This window comes from Bufo bufo, chromosome 7 (assembly GCF_905171765.1).
Source record: "Bufo bufo chromosome 7, aBufBuf1.1, whole genome shotgun sequence".
Classification (NCBI taxonomy): domain Eukaryota; kingdom Metazoa; phylum Chordata; class Amphibia; order Anura; family Bufonidae; genus Bufo; species Bufo bufo.
In genome coordinates, this window is record NC_053395.1 from 220,788,317 (window position 1) to 220,811,024 (window position 22,708).

Here is a 22,708-nt window from a genome sequence, read left to right on the forward strand (position 1 = left end):
GTCTCGATCCGTCCCGGCCGCTGCACGGACATTATAGTAAATAGCTGGGAGGAAAGATAAACGGAGCGCCAGGATCAGGAAACAGTCACAAGGTGAAATCCGCAGATCTGCTCACCTCATCTGCCCCAGGTCACCTTAGTATCCTTATTAACATAACTACAAGGAAGAGAAACACCCCGACTCCCAGCACCCCACCAATAAGCTGTACAAAGGGGCCGCAGCACACAGAACAAGCTCCGATACAGCGCCACATACTGATTAGTGGCTGTGATTGGTACTGCAGCTATCTCCCATCCCGGTGATTGCATGAGAGCTGCAGCAGGGCGCTGTGCTTTTCCGAGACTTAACCCTTAGGATAGCGGAGGTTTTTTCGTTTTTGCATTTTCATTTTTCTTCCCTGTCTTCCTTGAGCCATAACTTTTTTATATTCCTGTTCATACAGCTGTATGAGGGCTTATTTTTTTGCGGGACAAGTTGTACTTTCTAATGCCCCTATTAATTATGGCATACAATGTAGTGGGAAGCGGTAAAAAAAATTCCAAATGGGGTGAAATTAGGAAGAAAAAAACGCAAATCCTCCACCGTTTTACGGGTTACGATACCCCATATGTATAGGTTTTTCATGTCTAAATAGTGTAAAATTAAATGTAAACATTGAAAAATAAAATTTTTGCGGTACAATCTGTAGGTTTTATTGATACCATTTTGCTGTTTGTGTGACTTTTTGATCACATTTTATTTGATTTTTTTTACGAGCGTCCAGGTTTTCGACCATTTAGATGCCATGATCTCACTTGATCATGGCATCTAAAGGCTTTAATTGCCACGATCGGCATTATTGCCGATTGTGGTAATTAGCCACGGGTCTCTGCTGTTTGAAACAGAAGAGACCTGCCGGCCATGATGCCTGCTGCACGTGCAAGCGAGCGCCATGTTTGCCTATCGCTCCAGCGCCGTACTAGCTAAAGGGTTAAATAGGGAGCAGGTAAGTATGACTCCCTATGCGGGGTCAGCCATATTGAGGGGTCCGCCTTAAAGCTCCTGGTAGTGCACAACCCCTTTAAGTATAAATACTATACAGCAGGTATCCCCCAGTTGTCAGTTTTATCATGTAACCCTACGGCCCCTTTCACACGAGCGTGATTTCCGCGCGGGTGCAATGCGTGATGTGAACGCATTGCGCCCGCACTGAATCCTGACCCATTCATTTCAGTGGGTCTGTGTACATGAGCGATGTTTTTCACCCATCAGTTCTGCGTTGCGTGAAAATCGCAGCATGCTCTATATTCTGCGTTTTTCACGCAACGCAGGCCCCATAGAAGTGAATGGGTCTGCGTGAAAAAGCCATTGTGTCCGCAAGCAAGTGCGGATGCGATGCGTTTTTCACTGATGTTGTTTGTAAACATTCAGTTTTTTATCGCGCACGTGAAAAATGCATCAAAACGCATTTTACCCGCGCGGAAAAAACTGAACAACTGAACGCAATCGCAGACAAAACTGAATAAACTTGCTTGCAAAATGGTGCGAGTTTCACTGAACGCACCCGGAGCTAATCTGGATTGTTCGTGTGAAAGAGGCCTACATGCTAGATAATTACATAGTAACATTTGTCCATCCAGTTCGGCCTGTTCTCCTGCAAGTTGATCCAGAGGAAGGCACAAAAAAAACTTGTGAGGTAGAAGCCAATTTTCCTCACTTTAGGGGGAAAAAATTCCTTCCCGTCTCCAATCAGGCATCAGAATAACTCCCTGGATCAGCGACCCCTCTCTAGTAGCTATAGCCTGTAATATTATTACGCTCCAGAAATACATCCAGGCCCCTCTTGAATTCCTTTATTGTACTCACCATCACCACCTCCTCAGGCAGAGAGCTCCATAGTCTCACTGCTCTTACCGTAAAGAGTCCATAGTCTCACTGCTCTTACAGTATATAGTCCATAGTCTCACTGCTCTTACCGTAAAGAATCCATAGTCTCACTGCTCTTACCGTAAAGAATCCTCTTCTATGTTTGTGTACAAACCTTCTTTCCTCCAGACGCAGAGGATGTCCCCTCGTCACAGTCACAGTCCTGGGGATAAATAGATGATGGGAGTGATCTCTGTACTGACCCCTGATATATTTATACATAGTAATTAGATCTCCCCTCAGTCGCCTTTTTTCTAAAGTGAATAATGTGGATAATCTTTCAGGGTATTGTAGTCCCCCGATTCCAGTTATTACTTTAGTTGCCCTCCTCTGAGCCCTCTCCAGCTCTGCTATGTCTGCCTTGTTCACAGGAGCCCAGAACTGTACACAGTCCTCCATGTGTGGTCTGACTAGCGATTTGTAAAGTGGTAGGACTATGTTCTCATCACGGGCATCTATGCCCCTTTTGATGCAACCCATTATCTTATTGGCCTTGGCAGCAGCTGCCTGACACTGGTTTCTACAGCTTAGTTTGCCGTTCACTAAAATTCCTAGGTCCTTTTCTATGTCAGTGTTAGGCCTCTTTCACACTGGCATGTGTGGCCCGTTGCTGTATTGCGGACCGCATTTGTGGATCCGCAATACACGGGTGCCGTTCCATGGGCATTCCGCATGTGAATGGGTCCGCAAATCCGGAAATGCGGAATGGTGCGGAACGGAACCCTACGGTAGCACTACGGAGTGCTTCCGGACTGTGCTCGTGTATTGCGGCCCTCATTTTGCGGGCCGCAATACAGCAACGGGCTGCACACGCCGGTGTGAAAGAGGCCTTACCCAGTGTTTTACCATTTAGTATGTACGGGTGACTTGCATTATTCCTACCCATGTGCATAACCTTACATTTGTCAGTGTTAAACCTCATTGCCACTTCTCTGCCCAAGCCTCCAATCTATCCAGATCCCTCTGTAGCAGTATACTGTCCTCTGTAGTGTATATACAGTATACTGTCCTCTGTAGTATATATGTACAGTATACTGTCCTCTGTAGTATGTATGCAGTATACTGTCCTCTGTAGTATATATACAGTATACTGTCCTCTGTAGTATATATGTACAGTATACTGTCCTCTGTAGTGTATATATACAGTATACTGTCCTCTGTAGTGTATATATACAGTATACTGTCCTCTGTAGTATACAGTATACTGTCCTCTGTAGTATATATATACAGTATACTGTCCTCTGTAGTATATATACAGTATACTGTCCTCTGTAGTATATATACAGTATACTGTCCTCTGTAGTATATATACAGTATACTGTCCTCTGTAGTATATATGTACATCCATTGATTCACTGCTGTCAAGTCTAGAACTTACCTCCTCATAGAAACTGATTAAATTTGTTATACATGACCGATCCCTCACGAAGCCATGCTGATATGGTGTTATTTGCTTATTTCCGTTGAGATGCTCTAAGACAGTGGTTCTCAACCTTTCTAAAGCCGTGACCCCTTAATACAGTTCCTCATGTTGTGGTGACCCCCAACCATTACATTTTTTTCCTTGCTACGTCATAACTAATTTTGTTACTGTTATGAATTGTAATGTAAATATCTGATATGCAGGATGTATTTTTATTGCTACAAATTGAACATAATTAAAGCAGAGTAATTAATCACAAAGACAAAATGTTATATATTGTCAAATATTTATTTCTAATTACAAATAAATGAAATTTTGTAGCATGGTGTATAAATCAGCGGGGCTTCAGGTCTCCCCCAAATAAATAAATCAGCGGTGCTCAGGGTACCCCCAAATAAATAAATCAGCGGGGCTTCAGGTCCCCCCCCAAATAAATAAATCAATGGTGCTCAGGGTCCCCCAAATAAATAAATCAGAAGTGCTCAGGGTCCCCCAAATGAATAAATCAGCGGTGCTTCATGTCCCCCCAAATAAATTAAGCCTTGCTCAGCCAAATAATTAAAATAAAATTAGCCAGGCTCAATTAAATCATTGGTGGCAGTGGTGCTCAGCGGCGGTGTCATTAACGAAAAAACTCGGACCTCAGCAGACAGGCGGCCCGACTTACCCGTCCAGACGTCAGGCTCCTTCAAGCACAGGCAGTGATAGGACATCACTTCCTGTGCGCGAGGATAAGGGGCCGCTGCCATTGTGCAGGCGACCCACAATAGGAAGCCTCAGACGACCCCCCGGAAAGGGCCAATCGACCCCCAAAGGGGTCGCGACCCCTAGGTTGAGAACCGCTGCTCTAAGATAGCATCTCTCAGAAAACCTTCAAACAGTTTACCAACGACGGATGTTAAACTTACCGGCCTATAGTTTTTAGGCTCTGTTTTTGAACCCTTTTTGAATATTGGCACCACATTTACTATGCGCCAATCCTGTGGGACATTCCCTGTCAGTATAGAGTCCTTAAATATCAGAAATAAGGGTCTGGCTTTGACATTACTTAATTCCCTTAGGATACGGGGGTGTATGCCATCTGGTCCTGGCGATTTGTCTATTTTAATCTTTTTAAGTCGCCGTTGTACTTCTTCCTGGGTCAGACAGGGCATATTTAATGGGGAATTTACTTTTACATTCTGCATTTTATCTGACAGTTTATTTCCCTCAGTGAATACAGTGGAGAAAAAAATATTTAACAGCTTTGCTTTCTCCTCGTCGCTCTCTGCAACTCCCCCTAAGGGCCGACACCTTCAGATTTATACTTTTTACCATTTATATAATTGAAGAACATTTTAGTTTTACTCTCTTTGGCAATTAATCTCTCGGTCTCTAGTTTGGCCACTTTTATTTGTTTTTTACATGTTCTATTTTTTTCCTTATAGTTTTTCAGTGCTTCCGTGCTACCCTCCTGTTTTAGTGATTTATATGCTTTCTTTTTGTCATTTATTGCTTTCTTTACAGTTCTATTTATCCACATTGGTTTCTTCTTGTTCCTTAACCTTTTATTCCCATACGGTATGTACCTCTCACAATGAGATTTTAGGATGCTTTTAAAAATATCCCATTTTGTGGCTGTATTTTTATTTTTGAGGACTTTGTCCCAGTTAGTTAGGCCTCTTTTAGTTGGCTAAATTTAGCTTTTTTGAAGTTTGGTATTTTTGTTCCTCCCTGTAGAAACGCTCTTTTGAATGATAATTGGAAGGTTATTACTTTATGGTCACTATTTCCCAGGTGTCCCCCGACCTGCACGTCTGTTGTTCTGTCAGGCCTATTGGTTAATACTAAGTCCAGTATGGCCGTCCCTCTAGTCGGGTCCTGAACCAGTTGGGAAAGGTAATTGTCTTTGGTTATTGCCAAGAACCTGTTTCCTTTATGAGATGTACAGGTCCCAGTTTCCCAGTCTATATCTGCGGAGTTCCCCCATAATAACCACCTCATTATGATTTGCCGCCTCGTCTATCTCGTTTAGTAGTAGATTTCCTGTGGACTCTGGTATATTAGGTGGTTTATACTAAACTCCTATTAGTAATTTATTGTTGTTTTTGCCTCCATGTATCTCTACCCACAGTGACTCCACATGTTCATGTCCCTCACTTATATCTCCCCGGACTGTGGCTTTAGACAGGACTTTACATAAAGGAGAACCCCTCCCCCTCTCCGGTTTTGGCGATCCTTTCTAAACAGACTGTAACCTTGTACATTAACTGCCCAGTCATAGCTATCATCCAGCTGTGCCTCAGTTATTCCCACTGTCATAGCTATTATCCAGCCGTGTCTCAGTTATTCCCACTGTCATAGCTATCATCCAGCCGTGTCTCAGTTATTCCCACTGTCATAGCTGTCATCCAGCCATGCCTCAGTTATTCCCACTGTCATAGCTATCATCCAGCCGTGTCTCAGTTATTCCCACTGTCATAGTTATCATCCAGCCGTGTCTCAGTTATTCCCACTGTCATAGCTATCATCCAGCCATCTCTCAGTTATTCCCACTGTCATAGCTATCATCCAGCCATGTCTCAGTTATTCCCACTGTCATAGCTATCATCCAGCCGTGTCTCAGTTATTCCCACTGTCATAGCTATCATCCAGCCATGTCTCAGTTATTCCCACTGTCATAGCCATCATCCAGCCATGTCTCAGTTATTCCCATTGTCATAGCTATCATCCAGCCATGTCTCATTTATTCCCACTGTCATAGCTATCATCCAGCCATGTCTCAGTTATTCCCACTGTCATAGCTATCATCCAGCCATGTCTCAGTTATTCCCACTGTCATAGCTATCATCCAGCCGTGTTTCAGTTATTTCCACTGTCATAGCCATCATCCAGCCATGTCTCAGTTATTCCCACTGTCATAGCTATCCTCCAGCCATGTCTCAGTTATTCCCACTATCATAGCTATCATCCAGCCATGTCTCAGTTATTCCCACTGTCATAGCTATCATCCAGCCATGTCTCAGTTATTCCCACTATCATAGCTATCATCCAGCCGTGTCTCAGTTATTCCCACTGTCATAGCTATCATCCAGCCAGGTCTCAGTTATTCCCACTGTCATAGCTATCATCCAGCCGTGTCTCAGTTATTCCCACTGTCATACCTATCATCCAGCCATGTCTCAGTTATTCCCACTGTCATAGCTATCATCCAGCCATGTCTCAGTTATTCCCACTGTCATAGCTATCATCCAGCCGTGTCTCAGTTATTCCCACTGTCATACCTATCATCCAGCCGTGTCTCAGTTATTCCCACTGTCATAGCTATCATCCAGCCGTGTCTCAGTTATTCCCACTGTCATACCTATCATCCAGCCATGTCTGTTATTCCCACTGTCATAGCTATCATCCAGCCATGTCTCAGTTATTCCCACTGTCATAGCTATCATCCAGCCGTGTCTCAGTTATTCCCACTGTCATACCTATCATCCAGCCATGTCTCAGTTATTCCCACTGTCATAGCTATCATCCAGCCATGTCTCAGTTATTCCCACTGTCATAGCTATCATCTAGCCATGTCTCAGTTATTCCCACTCTCATACCTATCATCCAGCCATGTCTCAGTTATTCCCACTGTCATAGCTATCATCCAGCCATGTCTCAGTTATTCCCAATGTCATAGCTATCATCCAGCCATGTCTCAGTTATTCCCACTGTCATACCTATCATCCAGCCATGTCTCAGTTATTCCCATTGTCATACCTATCATCCAGCCATGTCTCAGTTATTCCCATTGTCATAGCTATCATCCAGCCATGTCTCAGTTATTCCCACTGGCATAGCTATCATCCAGCCATGTCTCAGTTATTCCCACTGTCATAGCTATCATCCAGCCATGTCTCAGTTATTCCCACTGTCATAGCTATCATCCAGCCATGTCTCAGTTATTCCCACTGTCATAGCTATCATCCAGCCATGTCTCAGTTATTCCCACTGTCATAGCTATCATCCAGCCATGTCTCAGTTATTCCCACTGTCATAGCTATCATCCAGCCGTGTCTCAGTTATTCCCACTGTCATAGCTATCATCCAGCTGTGTCTCAGTTATTCCCACTGTCATAGCTATCATCCAGCCATGTCTCAGTTATTCCCACTGTCATAGCTATCATCCAGCCATGTCTCAGTTATTCCCACTGTCATAGCTATCATCCAGCCATGTCTCAGTTATTCCCACTGTCATAGCTATCATCCAGCCGTGTCTCAGTTATTCCCACTGTCATAGCCATCATCCAGCCGTGTCTCAGTTATTCCCACTGTCATAGCTATCATCCAGCCATGTCTCAGTTATTCCCACTGTCATAGCCATCATCCAGCCGTGTCTCAGTTATTCCCACTGTCATAGCTATCATCCAGCCATGTCTCAGTTATTCCCACTGTCATAGCTATCATCCAGCCATGTCTCAGTTATTCCCACTGTCATAGCTATCATCCAGCCATGTCCCAGTTATTCCCACTGTCATAGCTATCATCCAGCTGTGTCTCAGTTATTCCCACTGTCATAGCTATCATCCAGCCATGTCTCAGTTATTCCCACTGTCATAGCTATCATCCAGCCATGTCTCAGTTATTCCCACTGTCATAGCTATCATCCAGCCGTGTCTCAGTTATTCCCACTGTCATAGCTATCATCCAGCAATGTCTCAGTTATTCCCACTGTCATAGCCATCATCCAGCCATGTCTCAGTTATTCCCACTGTCATAGCTATCATCCAGCCTTGTCTCAGTTATTCCCACTGTCATAGCTATCATCCAGCCATGCCTCAGTTATTCCCACTGTCATAGCTATCATCCAGCCATGCCTCAGTTATTCCCACTGTCATAGCTGGGGGAGGGGAGGGGGGTTAACCCTTTAGACCGAGTTCATACATCGCATATTTGTTGTAGAATTTTAGTCGTTGAATCTGCGGTGGATTCCACGCACACGCCGCAGATTTTAAATGCGGATTTCGTTCCTTGCACCGCAGTGACCGAGAAGCGCAGCGTTGTGCAACACAAACAAAATTCATTGTGGATTTCTAAACCGGGTCAACAACCTAATATCTGCGCTGTGTGTGAACCCGGCCTTATTCTGAACTATTCATAAACCTGATTTTCTGGATACATTGTAGCAAGCTTGTAAACCCAGAATGTTTCCAGTGACTGACTGCAAGCAGAGCTGTTGACCATGACTCTGGCTTCGTAGGACATTAGTGCTGACTCACGATGAGAGAGGTGCCAGTGATTGATCGCTCCGTGGAGGTAGGTGTTGAGTCAGTGTACACGGCGCTGTACACAAAGACACTGCTGAGTCACAGCGGCTAACAGGGCGGGCGCAGGGACCCGGGGGCGCTCTGTCGGCTGCAGGAGGACATGCGCACTACAATGCACTGAGACAGGCAGAGTGCTGGAGGAGAGACTGCCTGGAGACACGGGGCATAGTGACTCCTACTGCAAGAGACTGCCAGACACAGACCTGAGGCACTCATAGGCTTGGACTTTGTACGAGAGACTGAAGGGAATCAAGGGGCAGGCCCAGCTGAGAGACTGCTGCATGCAAAAAGAGAGAGCTAGAGAGAGACCCAACTCAGAGACTGCTGCATAGAGAGAGAGAGAGCGCTAGAGACAGACCCAGCTCAGGGACTGATGCATGCAAAAAGAGAGAGCTAGAGACAGACCCAGCTCAGAGACTGCTGCATGCAAAAGGAGAGAGCTAGAGACAGAGACTGCTGCTTGCAAATCAGAGAGACAGACCCAGCTCAGGGACTGCTGCATGCAAACAGATAGGCAGCTAGAAAGAGACCGTGGTCAGAGACTGCTGCTTGCAAATCAGACAGCTAGAGACAGACCCAGCTCATAGACTGTTGCATGCAAGGTCTGCTTGCTAATTAGAGAGAGAGGGACAGTTAGAGACAAACCTAAGAGTCTTTAGTAACAGAGAGACAGCACCACACTACATTAGACAGAGACTGCCTGACATTACACAGAGAGGGTACAAAGAAACTGACAGAGACAGTCTCTGCACAATGAGAGAATCTCACAGACTGCCTCCACTACACAGAGAGTGACCTGCTAATATACAACCACCAGCCTGAGAGACTGCAGGGAGAAGAGACATCCCTCACCCCATTCCTATAAAAGGTAAGTGAGACAAGGACACACAATGTGGATTATTATACAACTGGAGTCTCTTAAAGGGATATCGCCTGCACAGAGCGGTGCTCTTGAGGATGTGTATTCTGCATTGGATACATGTATCTGTGTGTTGCCAGGTTACGGGTTGTTTGGTGAAAAAAAAAAAATGGTGCACAAGCAGTGACATCTCAGACCGTCCTGCACGTGTGTCTGGTGTGTAAGACTGCGAGGGGAGATTTGCATGGATCCCACGTGTCTGTATTGGTACATGTGACCCGCTGCGTTCTGCAATGTATTACACGCGTGAAATCGCATCGCACTGCGCTCCGCCTGGAAAACAACGCTTTTTGTCTTTGAAAATGTTGTGTGTTAGTAAAACTTTGCACGACCGTCAACACTACACTTGCCCTTTAAGAAATGTCTAAAAGATGCTCTTGGTTCTGGGCAGCATGGCGAAATTACTGATCGCGGAATATCCCCACCGGTGCTGATCTATGGCGGACACAATCGCATGAATCCCGCATTGTATGAATGATGAGGCCACAGGATGACTGAAAACATCATGCCATTAGTCAGTAGGTGCAGACCCGATACTTCTCACAGCTGAGGGTTTGCTACAGTGGTATCGAGTCTACAGATAGGTGTGTGTTTTTTTGTTTTTTTTTATCCAAAAGAAAGATCTGGGATAAATCTGCAAGTAAGGGCTCGTTCACACGAACGTGTGAAGCCCATGCCCGCAACGCACGGGCACCGTCCGTGGGTAAGGCGCATGGGGATCGCAGACCCATTCACGTGAATGGGTCCCCGAGCCTTCCGTTTCGCAAAAAGATAGAGCAAGTTCTCTCATTTTGTGGAGCGGAAGTACGGAACGGAACCCCAGAAAGCACTCCATAGTGCTTCCGTAGTGTTCCGTTCTGCATCTTCGGATTTGCGGACCTATTGAAATAAATGGGTCCACATCCGTGATGCAGAATGGTGCAAATGTGGTCCGCAATACGGCAACGGGCATCACGCGTTCGTGTGAACGAGCCCTAAGGCCTCATGCACACGACCGTTGTTTTGGTCCGCATCTGAGCCGCAGTTTTTGCGGCTCGGATGCGGACCCATTCATTTCAACGGGGCCGCAAAAGATGCGGACAGCACTCCGTGTGCTGTCCGCATCCGTTGCTCTGTTCCGTGGTCCGCAAAAGAAATATAACCTGTCCTATTCTTGTCCGTTTTGCGGACAAGAATAGGCAGTTATATTAATGGCTGTCCGTGCTTTTCCGCAACTTGCGGACCGCAAAACACACAACGGTCGTGTGCATGAGGCCTAAGGCCCCTTTCACACGGGCGAGTATTCCGCGCGGATGCGATGCGTGAGTTCAACGCATTGCACCCGCACTGAATACGACCCATTCATTTCTATGGGGCTGTTCACATGAGCGGTGATTTTCACGCAACGCAGGCCCCATAGAAGTGAATAGGGTTGCGTGAAAATCGCAAGCAAGTGCGTATGCGGTGCGATTTTCTTAATTTTTTTTAAAATTTTTTTTAAGTTTTGAAAATACTTTATTCTGAATAATGAGCAGAAAATACAAAAGATACAATAACCCCACAATAGGGTACTTATTACATAGAGTTCACATTCTTATAAGTGACATATTCAAGTACCTACAATAGGGGGGGGGGGAGGAAGGGAAGAGAAAAAAAAAAAGGTGGGGGGAGGTGGGGATCTTCCTACTGCATCTTCACGCACGGTTGCTAGAAGACCATCGGGATGGAGACCCGATCATTATTATTTCCCCTTATAACATGGTTATAAGGGAAAATAATAGCATTCTGAATACAAAATGCATAGTAAACTAGCGCTGGAGGGGTTAAAAAAAATAATTTAACTCCCCTTAGTCCACTTGATCGCGCTGCCGGCATCTCTTTCTGTCTCCTTCTTTGCTGATTGTAGGAACAGGACCTGTGGTGACGTCACTCCGGTCATCACATGATCTTTTTCCATGGTGATGGATCATGTGATGGACCATGTGACGACCGGAGTGACGTCACCACAGGTCCTGTTCCTACAATCAGCAAAGAAGGAGACAGAAGGAGATGCCGGCAGCGCGATCAAGTGGACTAAGGGGAGTTAAATTATTTTTCATTTTTTTTAACCCCTCCAGTGCTAGTTTACTATGCAGTCTGTATTCAGAATGCTATTATTTTCCCTTATAACCATGTTATAAGGGAAAATAATACAATCTACAGAACACCGATCCCAAGCCCGAACTTCTGTGAAGAAGTTCGGGTTTGGGTACCAAACATGCACGATTTTTCTCACGCGAGTGCAAAACGCATTACAATGTTTTGCACTCGCGCGGAAAAATTGCGCGTGTTCCCGCAACGCACCCACACATTTTCCCGCAACGCCCGTATGAAAGAGGCCTAACACACATGGATTTTGGTTTGGAAACGCAGCAAAATCTGCACAAAAATACAGATAAACCACATGGCTGTGCACGTACACCCTTAGGCCTTTCACACGAACTATATGGATTGGCTCAGGATCCGTTCAGGGTGCGTTCAGTGAAACTCGCACCATTTTGTAAGCAAGTTCAGTTAGTTTTGTCTGCAATTGCGTTCAGTTTTTTATGCGCGGGTGCAATCCGTTTTGATGCGTAAAAAAAAAACCTAAAGATTTACAAACAACATCTCTGAGCAACCATCAGTGATAAACGCATTACACTCGGACTGCATCCAGTAACATCCGGATACAATGTGTTTTTCACTGAAGCCCCATTCATTTCTATATTCTGCGTTTTTCACGCAGCCCTGGCCCCATAAAACATGCTGCGATTCTCATGCAACGCAGAACTGATGCGTGAAAATCACCGCTCATGTACACAGACCCATAGAAATGAGTGGGTCAGGATTCAGTGCACGTCCTATGCGTTTACTTCACGCATCGCACCCAGATGGAAAAACTCGCTTGTGTGAAAAGGGTCTAAGGGGTCCGTTACTGTGCATTTTTTTCCATGACAACTACCATGCAACCAAAGATCGCCGTTTAGCAGGGCTGCTATAGGAATGAATGGAACCATGGGCAGAAAATCCATAGCATAAAACAGTATTATGAAAATTGTATGCACTCACGCAGATATTCACTTGAGGTACATATTTTAAATCTGCCCCCTGGATTTCACTCTTTGCAATGCTGATGGTGAAATCTGCAACAGATCTGCAGGTAACATATGCGACTTTTGCTGTGGATTTTTACAAGGAAACGCAGCAAAATCCATTTCTGCACGGCCTATTTTTCTTGCAGAAAGTCCACAGCTTAAAGGGGTTTTCCCATCTTAGACAATGGGGGCATATCGCTAGGTTTAGCCCCCATTGTCTGATAGGTGCGGGTCCGCTGGGACCCGCACCTATATCGAGAACGGAGCGGGGAGCGCTGTGGCTGGAGGACCCCAGATTTCCCGGGGTCCGTCCACCACCAAGCGCTAATCCCCACCATTATTATTTTTTTTGTCACCTTACATCAACAACAGTGCAACAACAAGTGATCAAAAAGGCATATGCCCCCCAAAATAGTACCAATCTAACCATCACCCACCTGCAAAAAAATGAGCCCCTACCTAAGACAATCGCCCAAAAAAAAAACTATGGCTCAGAATATGGAGACACTAAAACATAAATTTTTTTTTTTGTTAAAAAAATGCTGTTATTGTGTAAAACTTAAGTAAATAAAAAATGTATACATATTGGGTATCGCCGCGTCCGTAAGGACCTGCTCTATAAAAATATCACATGACCTAACCCCTCAGATGAACACCGTAATTTTTTATAAAAACGGTGTAAAAAAAGCAATTTTTTGTCACCTTACATCACAAAAAGTGTAATAGCAAGCGATCAAAAAGTCATATGCACCCCAAAATAGTGCCAGTCAAACCGTCATCTCATCCCACATAAATGGTACCCTACCTAAGATAATTGCCCAAAAACTTAAAGTATGGCTCTCAAGATATGAAGACACTAAAACATGATTTTTTCTTGTTTCAAAAATGATATTATTGTGTAAAAACTTAATTCACTAAAAAAATGTAGACCTATTAGGTATCACCGCGTCTGAAATAACCTGCTCTATAACAATATCACATGACCTAACCCCTCAGGTGAATACCGTAAAAAAATTAAAATTAAAACTGTGTAAAAAAAAACATTTTTTGTCACCTTACATCACAAAAAGTGTAATAGCAAGCAATCAAAACGTCATACGCACCACAAAATAGTACCAATCAAACCGTCATCTCATCCCGAAAAAAATGAGCCCCTACACAAGCCCAAAAAATAAATAAAACTACGGCTTTCAGAATATTGAGACACTAAAAAATCATTATTTTTTTTCAAAAATGCTTTATGTAAAACTGAATCAAACAACCAAAAAAAGTTGTCATATTTGGTATTGTCGCGTCCGTGACAACCTGCTTTATAACAATACCACATAATCTAACCTGTCAGATGAATGTTGTAAATAACAAAAAATAAAAACGGTGCCAAAACAGCTATTTCTTGTTACCTTACGTAGATTCCAAAATGGAGTTTCTACTCTACAGGTGCATCAGGGGGGCTTCAAATGGGACATGGTGTGAAAAAACCAGTCCAGCAAAATCTGCCTTCCAAAAACCGTATGGCATTCCTTTTTCTGCGCCCTGCCGTGTGCCCGTACAGCGGTTTACGACCACATATGGGGTGTTAATGTAAACTACAGAATCAGGGCCATAAATATTGAGTTTGGTTTCGCTGTTAACCCTTGCTTTGTAATTGGAAAAAATTGATTCAAATGGAAAATCTGCCAAAAAAGTGAAATTTTATCTCTATTTTCCATTAATTCTTGTGGAACACCTAAAGGGTTAACAAAGTTTGTAAAATCAGTTTTGAATACCTTGAGGGGTGTAGTTTGTAAAATGGCGTCATTTTTGGGTGGAAAACAATTTCAGAACGGCCTGGATAAGTAAAAGCGTTTTAAAGTTATCACCACATAAAGTGACACATGTCAGATTTGCAAAAAAATGGCCGGGTCCTTATGGTGAAATATGGCAGGGTCCTTAAGGGGTTAAAGGGGCTGTCCAGGCTTTTACTAATGTTGACCCCAGCCAATCAGCTATATGAGGAGATGGCACCCGCAGTGTGCACGTGCCGTCTCCCTTCTCTCTTACTGCTGCTGTCTACTGCACGTATTTTCCTTCATACAGCTGATCAGCGGGTGTGTCGGACCCCCGTCAATCTAACGATAGGTCATCAATATTAAAAGCCCGGAGAACTCCTTTAAACAAGCCATGGTAGGAAATGTTCTTAGGTCTCCTTCTAAAATGGCGGTTTTTCGGTACTAAGGTTTTCAACTCATTGGCGAATTTAATTTCGGAAATAAGTAACAAACCCAATAAAAATGTGTCCATAGCAAATAAAAATAAATTGGCCGAACAGAGAAAATGCGTCTTTGTTTCCGTAGTAGTCAGAGTCCATATTTCCTTTTTCTGTTGCAGCTTAGAAATATGAACTCTGATGGGTTGCTGACTGTGTGCGTACATGAGGCCGACCGTGTAGCTCAAGCTATTCCCACCAAAGGGTTAACCCAGTGACATATCCTGTAGAGTACAATGATATACTCCTAGGCAGGCTTTTATGTGTACACTAGGCCTCAGTGTCTTGCGTCCATAGCAACTTCTGGTCTCTGCTTTGCAGAGTGCTTTATCACTATGGTTACCATATCTCTGAGGCCTAGTCCGTACACAAGCCTGACCAGAGTGAAAGCGGGCGGCGGGTGTGGGTCTTTGACAATGGAGGGTTCAGGGATGAAACCTTCCGCACGGTCAAAGTTCAGGAAGCATTTATATAATGTCTGTGGCCAGTATTTTTCTTTCTCTGTCATCCGTCTTTGTTCTTTTGTTCATTTTGGTGACTTCTCTTGTCAAACACCATCCCACAGCCTGTTACTAGACCTGTTCTGAGAAAAAGACGTCACACGACACGTACATAACCCAACTATAATAACAGCTACTGTTTACCTTACAATAATTATGGTGGCCATAATAACATCCTACCCCTCCCCCCATGTACAATGCTGATGTCATCATTAACATGGCACCTATATAAATATCAGGGCCTGTATTGTACATTTTCTTGCCTCCAGTTGGCACATAGAGGTTTGTTCACATGGAATAATATGGAATCTGTAATCTACTCCATCGGATACAGTAGGACAGAGAGGAGAATATAGTTCTTTGCACCATATGGCGGCTTTCCAGCATTCCCTATACAGTCCCTGTGCATGCTGCATGAGGCCATAGACTGTGTTCATATCACGTTTCACTTTGGGGTATATAGTCCAGAAAAAGTCACAGGCAGGTACACCAGACGTTTCAATAGGACTCATCCACCTGACGGAGTTCAAGAGAGTGTCCTGCAAACCACCGTCAGCTGTTAGACATCATTATACTTTTTTCTAACTGTATAGAAAACTGCAGTGAGCTGCTATTTTCTATGGAAAAACAATATAGATAATGTGGTAAAGTGTATGGAAAAGTCTTGGAAATGGTGTATATCTCGCCCAGGTTCCTCAACAGGGTGAGGTAAGTAAAATCCAGAAAAGCTAAAGTGGTTTCAGCAAGGTGTAGCTTGCTGAGACAGTTTTGTTTAGAAGTTCAAGAGCTGGATTTTATTTGGACTGGGAAGGTAGGTTTGGCAGTGGGACCTCCCCGGTCCACCCCCATTCCAGGGCAGATTTTGCCCTTGCCTGAGGGATACCCAGTATGCCCTCTGAGATATACAGTCCGGGCAGGAGTTTATTTTCTTTGGCTTTTGTTTTGTGGTGCTGGAACTTCACCGTACCTAGTGAATTATAACTGGGTTTGCCTGTAAATTGCCGGAGTGTCATAAAATAAAGCATCAATTTGGACTTTATTCCTGTTGTCTTCAAACGAATCTGTCACCGCCGCCCTGCTTGAGAGAGCAACCCATTACAATAAATATATACTGTATAATATCTCAAAACAATAAAAAAAAGTCTGTAATAAAATCAAAAAAATACACCGCAACACAATAAAAAAATGCAAAGCAATACAATTGAAAATACACCACAATTCATCAGTGGGCAGCTTATGACGATGCCTATTTACTGTCATATCTCACAGGTATACCATACATTCGGTGTTACCGCTGACCTATACGTCACGTCTGATAAGTCGTCTCTGTTTTTTGTTTTCTGGAGACGTCCCGTTTTAGTCGGTGGCTGACCGTGCCTTCAGAAAAAGCCAATAGGAGTTGTCAGGAGGAAAAGTGACGCAACGTTTGGCAGAGGTTGCAGCAATTATAGTCTCGCCTATCAATTATTGACAAAGGGCCATCATCGTCTGTACTGAGAAAATCCCTTTCATCGCTGCATAATAAGTTCCTCAACGTTCTTATATACTGTATGCAGTGCTTCTCACCACTTTCAAGATCTCTACTTGCTTTCAGTGAATACCCACAAACCTAATTCTTGAGGGTTTTATACAGTTGTATCCAGTGTAGAGTTCCAAACTGATATATATAGGAAAGCTATGTACAGCAAGGATGTCGGCAAGAATACTTTCCTCCACTGACAGCAAGCAGAGTTCTTGATCAGAGTGAGGAATTCACAAAGTATGTTAGAAAGTTGCAGAAGTTTGCATTTACTTTTTTTTCTCTAAAACCAGAAACTGCTGCTGAGAGAAGTGTCCCAGCTGGTCCTCTCTGCTTTGTTTCTGGTCTTGGAAGTTTGGATTCTGGTTTATCAGATGCCGGATTATAGAGATTTCACTGCACTAATGATGTTTGTATTTTCTAGGTATTGGAAGAATGGCAGCGCTAGGCGGTTACTGTGAACACAATGGCAGCGTGTCGCGGGCTTGGCTGGACAATGGACTGTCCCCTTGTTTTTACTTCACCTTGGTCCCATCCGTTCTCCTCAGCTTCTCTTTTCTTCTGGGAAGCCTGCAGTCCGTCTTTTACGCCAAGCATAGCAGGACAATGGAGCCCAAGTACATGCCCAAGTCCCGGCTTTACCGCCTGCAGCTGGCGCTATCCGTTGTGCTGATAGCCCAGGCTCTGGGGGGTCTGATCTGGCAGGCTGCGGGCACTAAGGTCTTGTATGGGTACATGATCGTATATGGCTGCCTGTCCGTAGGGGCTTGGGGCTTCAGCATCTGGCTGCTTCATTTGGAGCGGACGAGGGCCCTCGAGCGAGAGCGGAGTAAGGGCCACGGAGTGGTGCTCCTTCTCTTCTGGGCACTGGCCTTTGCTGCAGAGAACTTGGCATTCATATCATGGATGAGCCCTCATTGGTGGTGGACATCGATGGAGAACGTGTCACAAAAGGTAAGCCACTGCCACTTCAGTATGTTCTGCAAACTGAATTTGGGAATTGCAAGACCTCCGCTGCCATGCCCCGTTTGCCTCAGAAGCTTTGTGTGACAGCCGTAGACCCGCGCTAGGGCATCACGATGGCTTTACTTGCACAATTTTGCAGCAGACATCCATAGGAATAAGGCTACTTTCACACTAGCGTTCAGAGCGGGTCCGTCTGATGTTTCATCAGACGGACCCGCTCCTATAATGCAGACGTTTGCATCCGTTCAGAACGGATCCGTCTGCATTATAGTTTGAAAAAAAAACTAAGTCTGAAAGTAGCCTGAGCGGATCCGTCCAGACTTTACATTGAAAGTCAATGGGGAACGGATCCGCTTGAAGATTGAGCCATATAGTGTCATCTTCAAGCGGATCCGTCCCCATTGACTTCCATTGTAAGTCTGGACGGATCCGCTCGCCTCCGCACGGCCAGGCGAACACCCGAACGCTGCAAGCAGCGTTCAGGTGTCCGCTCACTGAGCGGAGGCTGAACGCTGGCAGACTGATACATTCTCAGTGGATCCGCCTCCACTGAGACGCATTAGGGCCGGACGGATGCGTTCGGGGCCGCTTGTGAGCCCCTTCAAACGGAGCTCACAAGCGGAGCCCCGCACGCTAGTGTGAAAGTAGCCTTAATGGAGTTGCTCTATTTCAGGGATGCTCAACCTGCGGCCCTCCAACTGTTGTAAAACTACAACTTCCATCACACCCTGCTGTAGGCTGTCCAGGCATGCTGAGACTTGTAGTTTTGCAACAGCTGGAGGGCCGCTGCTTGGGCATCCCTGCTGTATTTCAATGCTTCTGCAACAGTTGCAATCCTCGAACTTGCAACGGTCCTGCTTGTAACTACAGTAAACATTCATTCCTCCAACAGCTGCTTTTCCTGACTCTCCATTGCACATGCATGCTCCAATCAGCCAAGCATGCATGTTTTTATTTTAAAAATGAGAAGGGAATAAAGCTGTGGCAGACACTTCTGGCAGCAGATTTTATTCCTGCAGTATCTGATGTTGTGAAATCCAGCATTAGCAAACCTTTTTTTCCCCGTTATTTGCTGTTGGGGAGAGTTGGGACGCCCCTATACACATCAGGCAGTCCTGCAGAAATTGCCGCATTTAGGCCGAGTTCACACGAACGTGTGTGACCCGTGCCTGTGCTGCGGCCCGCAAATAGCGGGCCGCAATGCACGATCGCCGGCCGTAGGTCTGCCGCATCGGATCGCGGACCCATTCACTTTAATGGGTCCGCGATCCGGCCGTTCCGCTAAAAGATAGGACTTGTTCTATCTTTTTGCGGAACGGAAGTACGGGACGTAACCCCACGGAGGCACTCCGTAGTGCTTCCGAGGGGTCCCGTCCCGTGCGGCCGTTCCGCGATTCCGGATTTGCGGACCCATTGAAGTGAATGGGTCCGCATCCATGATGCGGAATTCACACGGAACTGTGGCCGTGTATTGCGGGCCGCAATACGGCCACGGATCACACACGTTCGTGTGAACTTAGCCTTAGACGACTTTGCTATAAAAATACATGGCCGCCTTAGGGGCGAGAGCTAGACTGTGACTTCTACCGAGTTGGAAAATATTGCCTGACTGCCTTAAAGGGGTCCTCTCACTTCAGCAAGTGGCATTTATCATGTAGAGAAAGTTAATACAAGCCACTTGCTAATGTATTGCTATTATCCATATTGCCTCCTTTGCTGGCTGGATTCATTTTTCCATCACATTATACACCCCTGATTTACTTAGTTACGACCACCCTGCAATCTAGCAGCGGTGGTCATACTTGAACACTATAGGAAAAAGTGCCGACCTCTCTGGTGGCCGGGACTGTGGAAGCTGGTGCTTGTTTCTATAGTGTGCAAGCACGTCCACTGCTGATGGATTGCAGGGTGGTCGTAACCATGGAAACGAGCAGTGTATAATGCAATGGAAAAATGAATCACGCCAGCAAAGGAAGCAATATGGATAATAATAATAATACATTAGTAAGTCCCTTGTATTAGCATTTATTATGTAGAGAAAAATATTTGCTGAAGTGACACAACCCCTTTAAGGCGCATTTACACTGGGTGAGGAGAAGCCGATTGTTGGGATTGAAGCATTCCTTCCCATTAAGTGGAGGTGAAGCGCTGCATTTACAGTATGAGGACCAGTGATCGCTGCTGCTTCCACTCGTCCCCCTACAAAGTCGTTGTTCCTGGGCAGCAGAACGATGTTTAGATTGCAGGATCTGCTGCCCGGGAGTGTTTCGCTTGTTCATCGGGTGATCAAAGGCACCTTTAGAGAGGGAGATTTTCGAGAATGAACGTTTGTTCCCGATTATTGGCCCAATATTCAGGCCATGTAAATCCAGCTTTAGTCCCTATTTACTTGGATTGATGTGCATTTGTCATTCATAAGGTGCTGCTTGGAATCTGTCCGCACTGTGTTGACAGATACATTCCTGGCATTCAAATTTTGGCGTTTGGTACAATGCAATATTGCCAATTATTATTTATTTAATGCCAAATTCATTACACTACCTAAAATTCTCAGCTTTATATGCTATAAACCAGCAGTGGTCTGCCAGATACTTGTATATACATCATTGTGGTCCTTCTGTACAGATATAATGGGCTGCTTCTAGAATTAAGGAGGTTCACTCATAATTATAGGAACTTTTGGTTATTCATCATGTAGATTTATAATCTGACGCTATCTTTACAGGTGCAGTTTGGTTTGTGGACTCTGCGATACGTCTGCACTCTGTTCCTATTCATGTTAGGATTCGTAGCGCCTGGGCGACCACACAAGCCATACGTTCTCCTTATTAATGAAGATGAAAGAGATATCGAGAACACACAGGTGAGTGGTGGAGGATAAGGGTATTACTACTATAATTCTGGCCACTATGTACAAGAATATAACTACTATAATACTGCTCCTATGTACAAGAATATAACTACTATAATGCTGCTCCTATGTACAAGAATATAACTACTATAATACTGCTCCTATGTACAAGAATATAACTACTATAATACTGCTTCTATATACAAGAATATAACTACTATAATACTGCTCCTATGTACAGGAATATAACTACTATAATACTGCCTCCTATGTACAAGTATATAACTACTATAATACTGCCTCCTATGTACAAGAATATAACTACTATAATACTGCCTCCTATGTACAAGAATATAACTACTATAATACTGCTCCTATGTACAAGAATATAACTACTATAATACTGCTCCTATGTACAAGAATATAACTACTATAATACTGCCTCCTATGTACAAGAATATAACTGCTATAATACTGCTCCTATGTACAAGAATATAACTACTATAATACTGCTCCTATGTACAAGAATATAACTACTATAATACTGCTCCTATGTATTAGAATATAACTACTATAATACTGCTCCTATGTACAAGAATATAACTACTATAATACTGCCTCCTATGTACAAGAATATAACTACTAGGGTTGTCCCGATACCGATACTAGTATCGGTATCGGGACCGATTCCGAGTTTTCTCGGCGGTACTCAGCCGCCGATACCCCGCCCCGATACATAAATAGAATACTATGGGCGTAACTATGGGCGGGGCCCGGTGCAGTCACTGTACTCTTACACCGGGCCCCGCCGCTCACCAAAGTATTTATAAACGTGAATCCTTATCCTGTTATTAAGTTGAACTAACGCTGCCCTCTCCCATGTTCCCATGTCCCCCCTGTATCCCCATAGCACTTACTTAAGCTTCCATAGCAGGCAGAGCAGACGGCAGCAGTAACGTCACTCACTGACGTAGAGCGCCTGCTCCGCCCACTTTATGAATGAAGCAGGCGGAGCAGACGCGCGACGTCAGTGAGTGACGTTACTGGTGCCGTCTGCTCTGCCTGCTATGGAAGCTTAAGTAAGTGCTGTGGGGATACAGGGGAACATGGGAGAGGGCAGCGTTAGTTCAACTTAATAACAGGATAAGGATTCACGTTTATAAATACTTCGGTGAGCGGCGGGGCCCGGTGTATTGGGGGACACTGTTATGAGGGGGATCTGTGGATGACATATAGCAGTGTCATCCACAGATCCTCCCCATAACAGTTCCATCCACAGATCCCCTATAACAGCACCATCCACAGATCCCCCACCAAATAACAATGCCATCCTCAGATCCCCCCACCCCATAACAATGCCATCCACAGATATCCCACCCCATAGCAGTACCATCCACAGATCCCCATAACAGTGCCATCCACAGATCCCCATAACAGTGCCATCCACAGATCCCCCATAACAGTGCCATCCACAGATCCCCATAACAGTGCCATCCACAGATCCCCCATAACAGCGCCATCCACAGATCCCCATAACAGCGCCATCCACAGATCCCCCATAACAGTGCCATCCACAGATCCCCATAACAGTGCCATCCACAGATCCCCCATAACAGCGCCATCCACAGATCCCCATAACAGCGCCATCCACAGATCCCCCATAACAGTGCCATCCACAGATCCCCCATAACAGTGCCATCCACAGATCCCCCATAACAGTGCCATCCACAGATCCCCCATAACAGTGCCATCCACAGATCCCCCATAACAGTGCCATCCACAGATCCCCCATAACAGTGCCATCCACAGATCCCCCATAACAGTGCCATCCACAGATCCCCCATAACAGTGCCATCCACAGATCCCCCATAACAGTGCCATCCACAGGTCCCCCATAACAGTGCCATCCACAGATCCCCCACATGACAGTGCGTCATCCACAGATCCACAGATCCCCCAAAACGGTCACATGACATTTAAAAAAAGTATCGGTATTCGGT

The 22,708-nt window shown here is 44.9% G+C and overlaps 1 protein-coding gene across 2 annotated transcripts in view; it reads left to right on the forward strand.

Moving 5' to 3' along the window:
• Window positions 1-9,221: 9,221 nt before the first annotated feature.
• The window catches only part of ABCB6 (ATP binding cassette subfamily B member 6 (Langereis blood group)), a 40,245-nt gene continuing 26,758 nt past the window's right edge, over window positions 9,222-22,708 (forward strand). The window contains exons 1-4 of one of the 2 annotated variants that reach the window (XM_040439690.1): window positions 9,222-9,484; window positions 16,733-16,807; window positions 17,316-17,845; window positions 20,583-20,720. In XM_040439690.1, the coding sequence (XP_040295624.1) occupies window positions 17,327-17,845; window positions 20,583-20,720 (657 nt within the window). In that variant the 5' untranslated portion in view covers window positions 9,222-9,484; window positions 16,733-16,807; window positions 17,316-17,326. The remainder of the gene's footprint in view (window positions 9,485-16,732; window positions 16,808-17,315; window positions 17,846-20,582; window positions 20,721-22,708) is intronic. The other variant, XM_040439689.1, reaches the window with a different exon arrangement.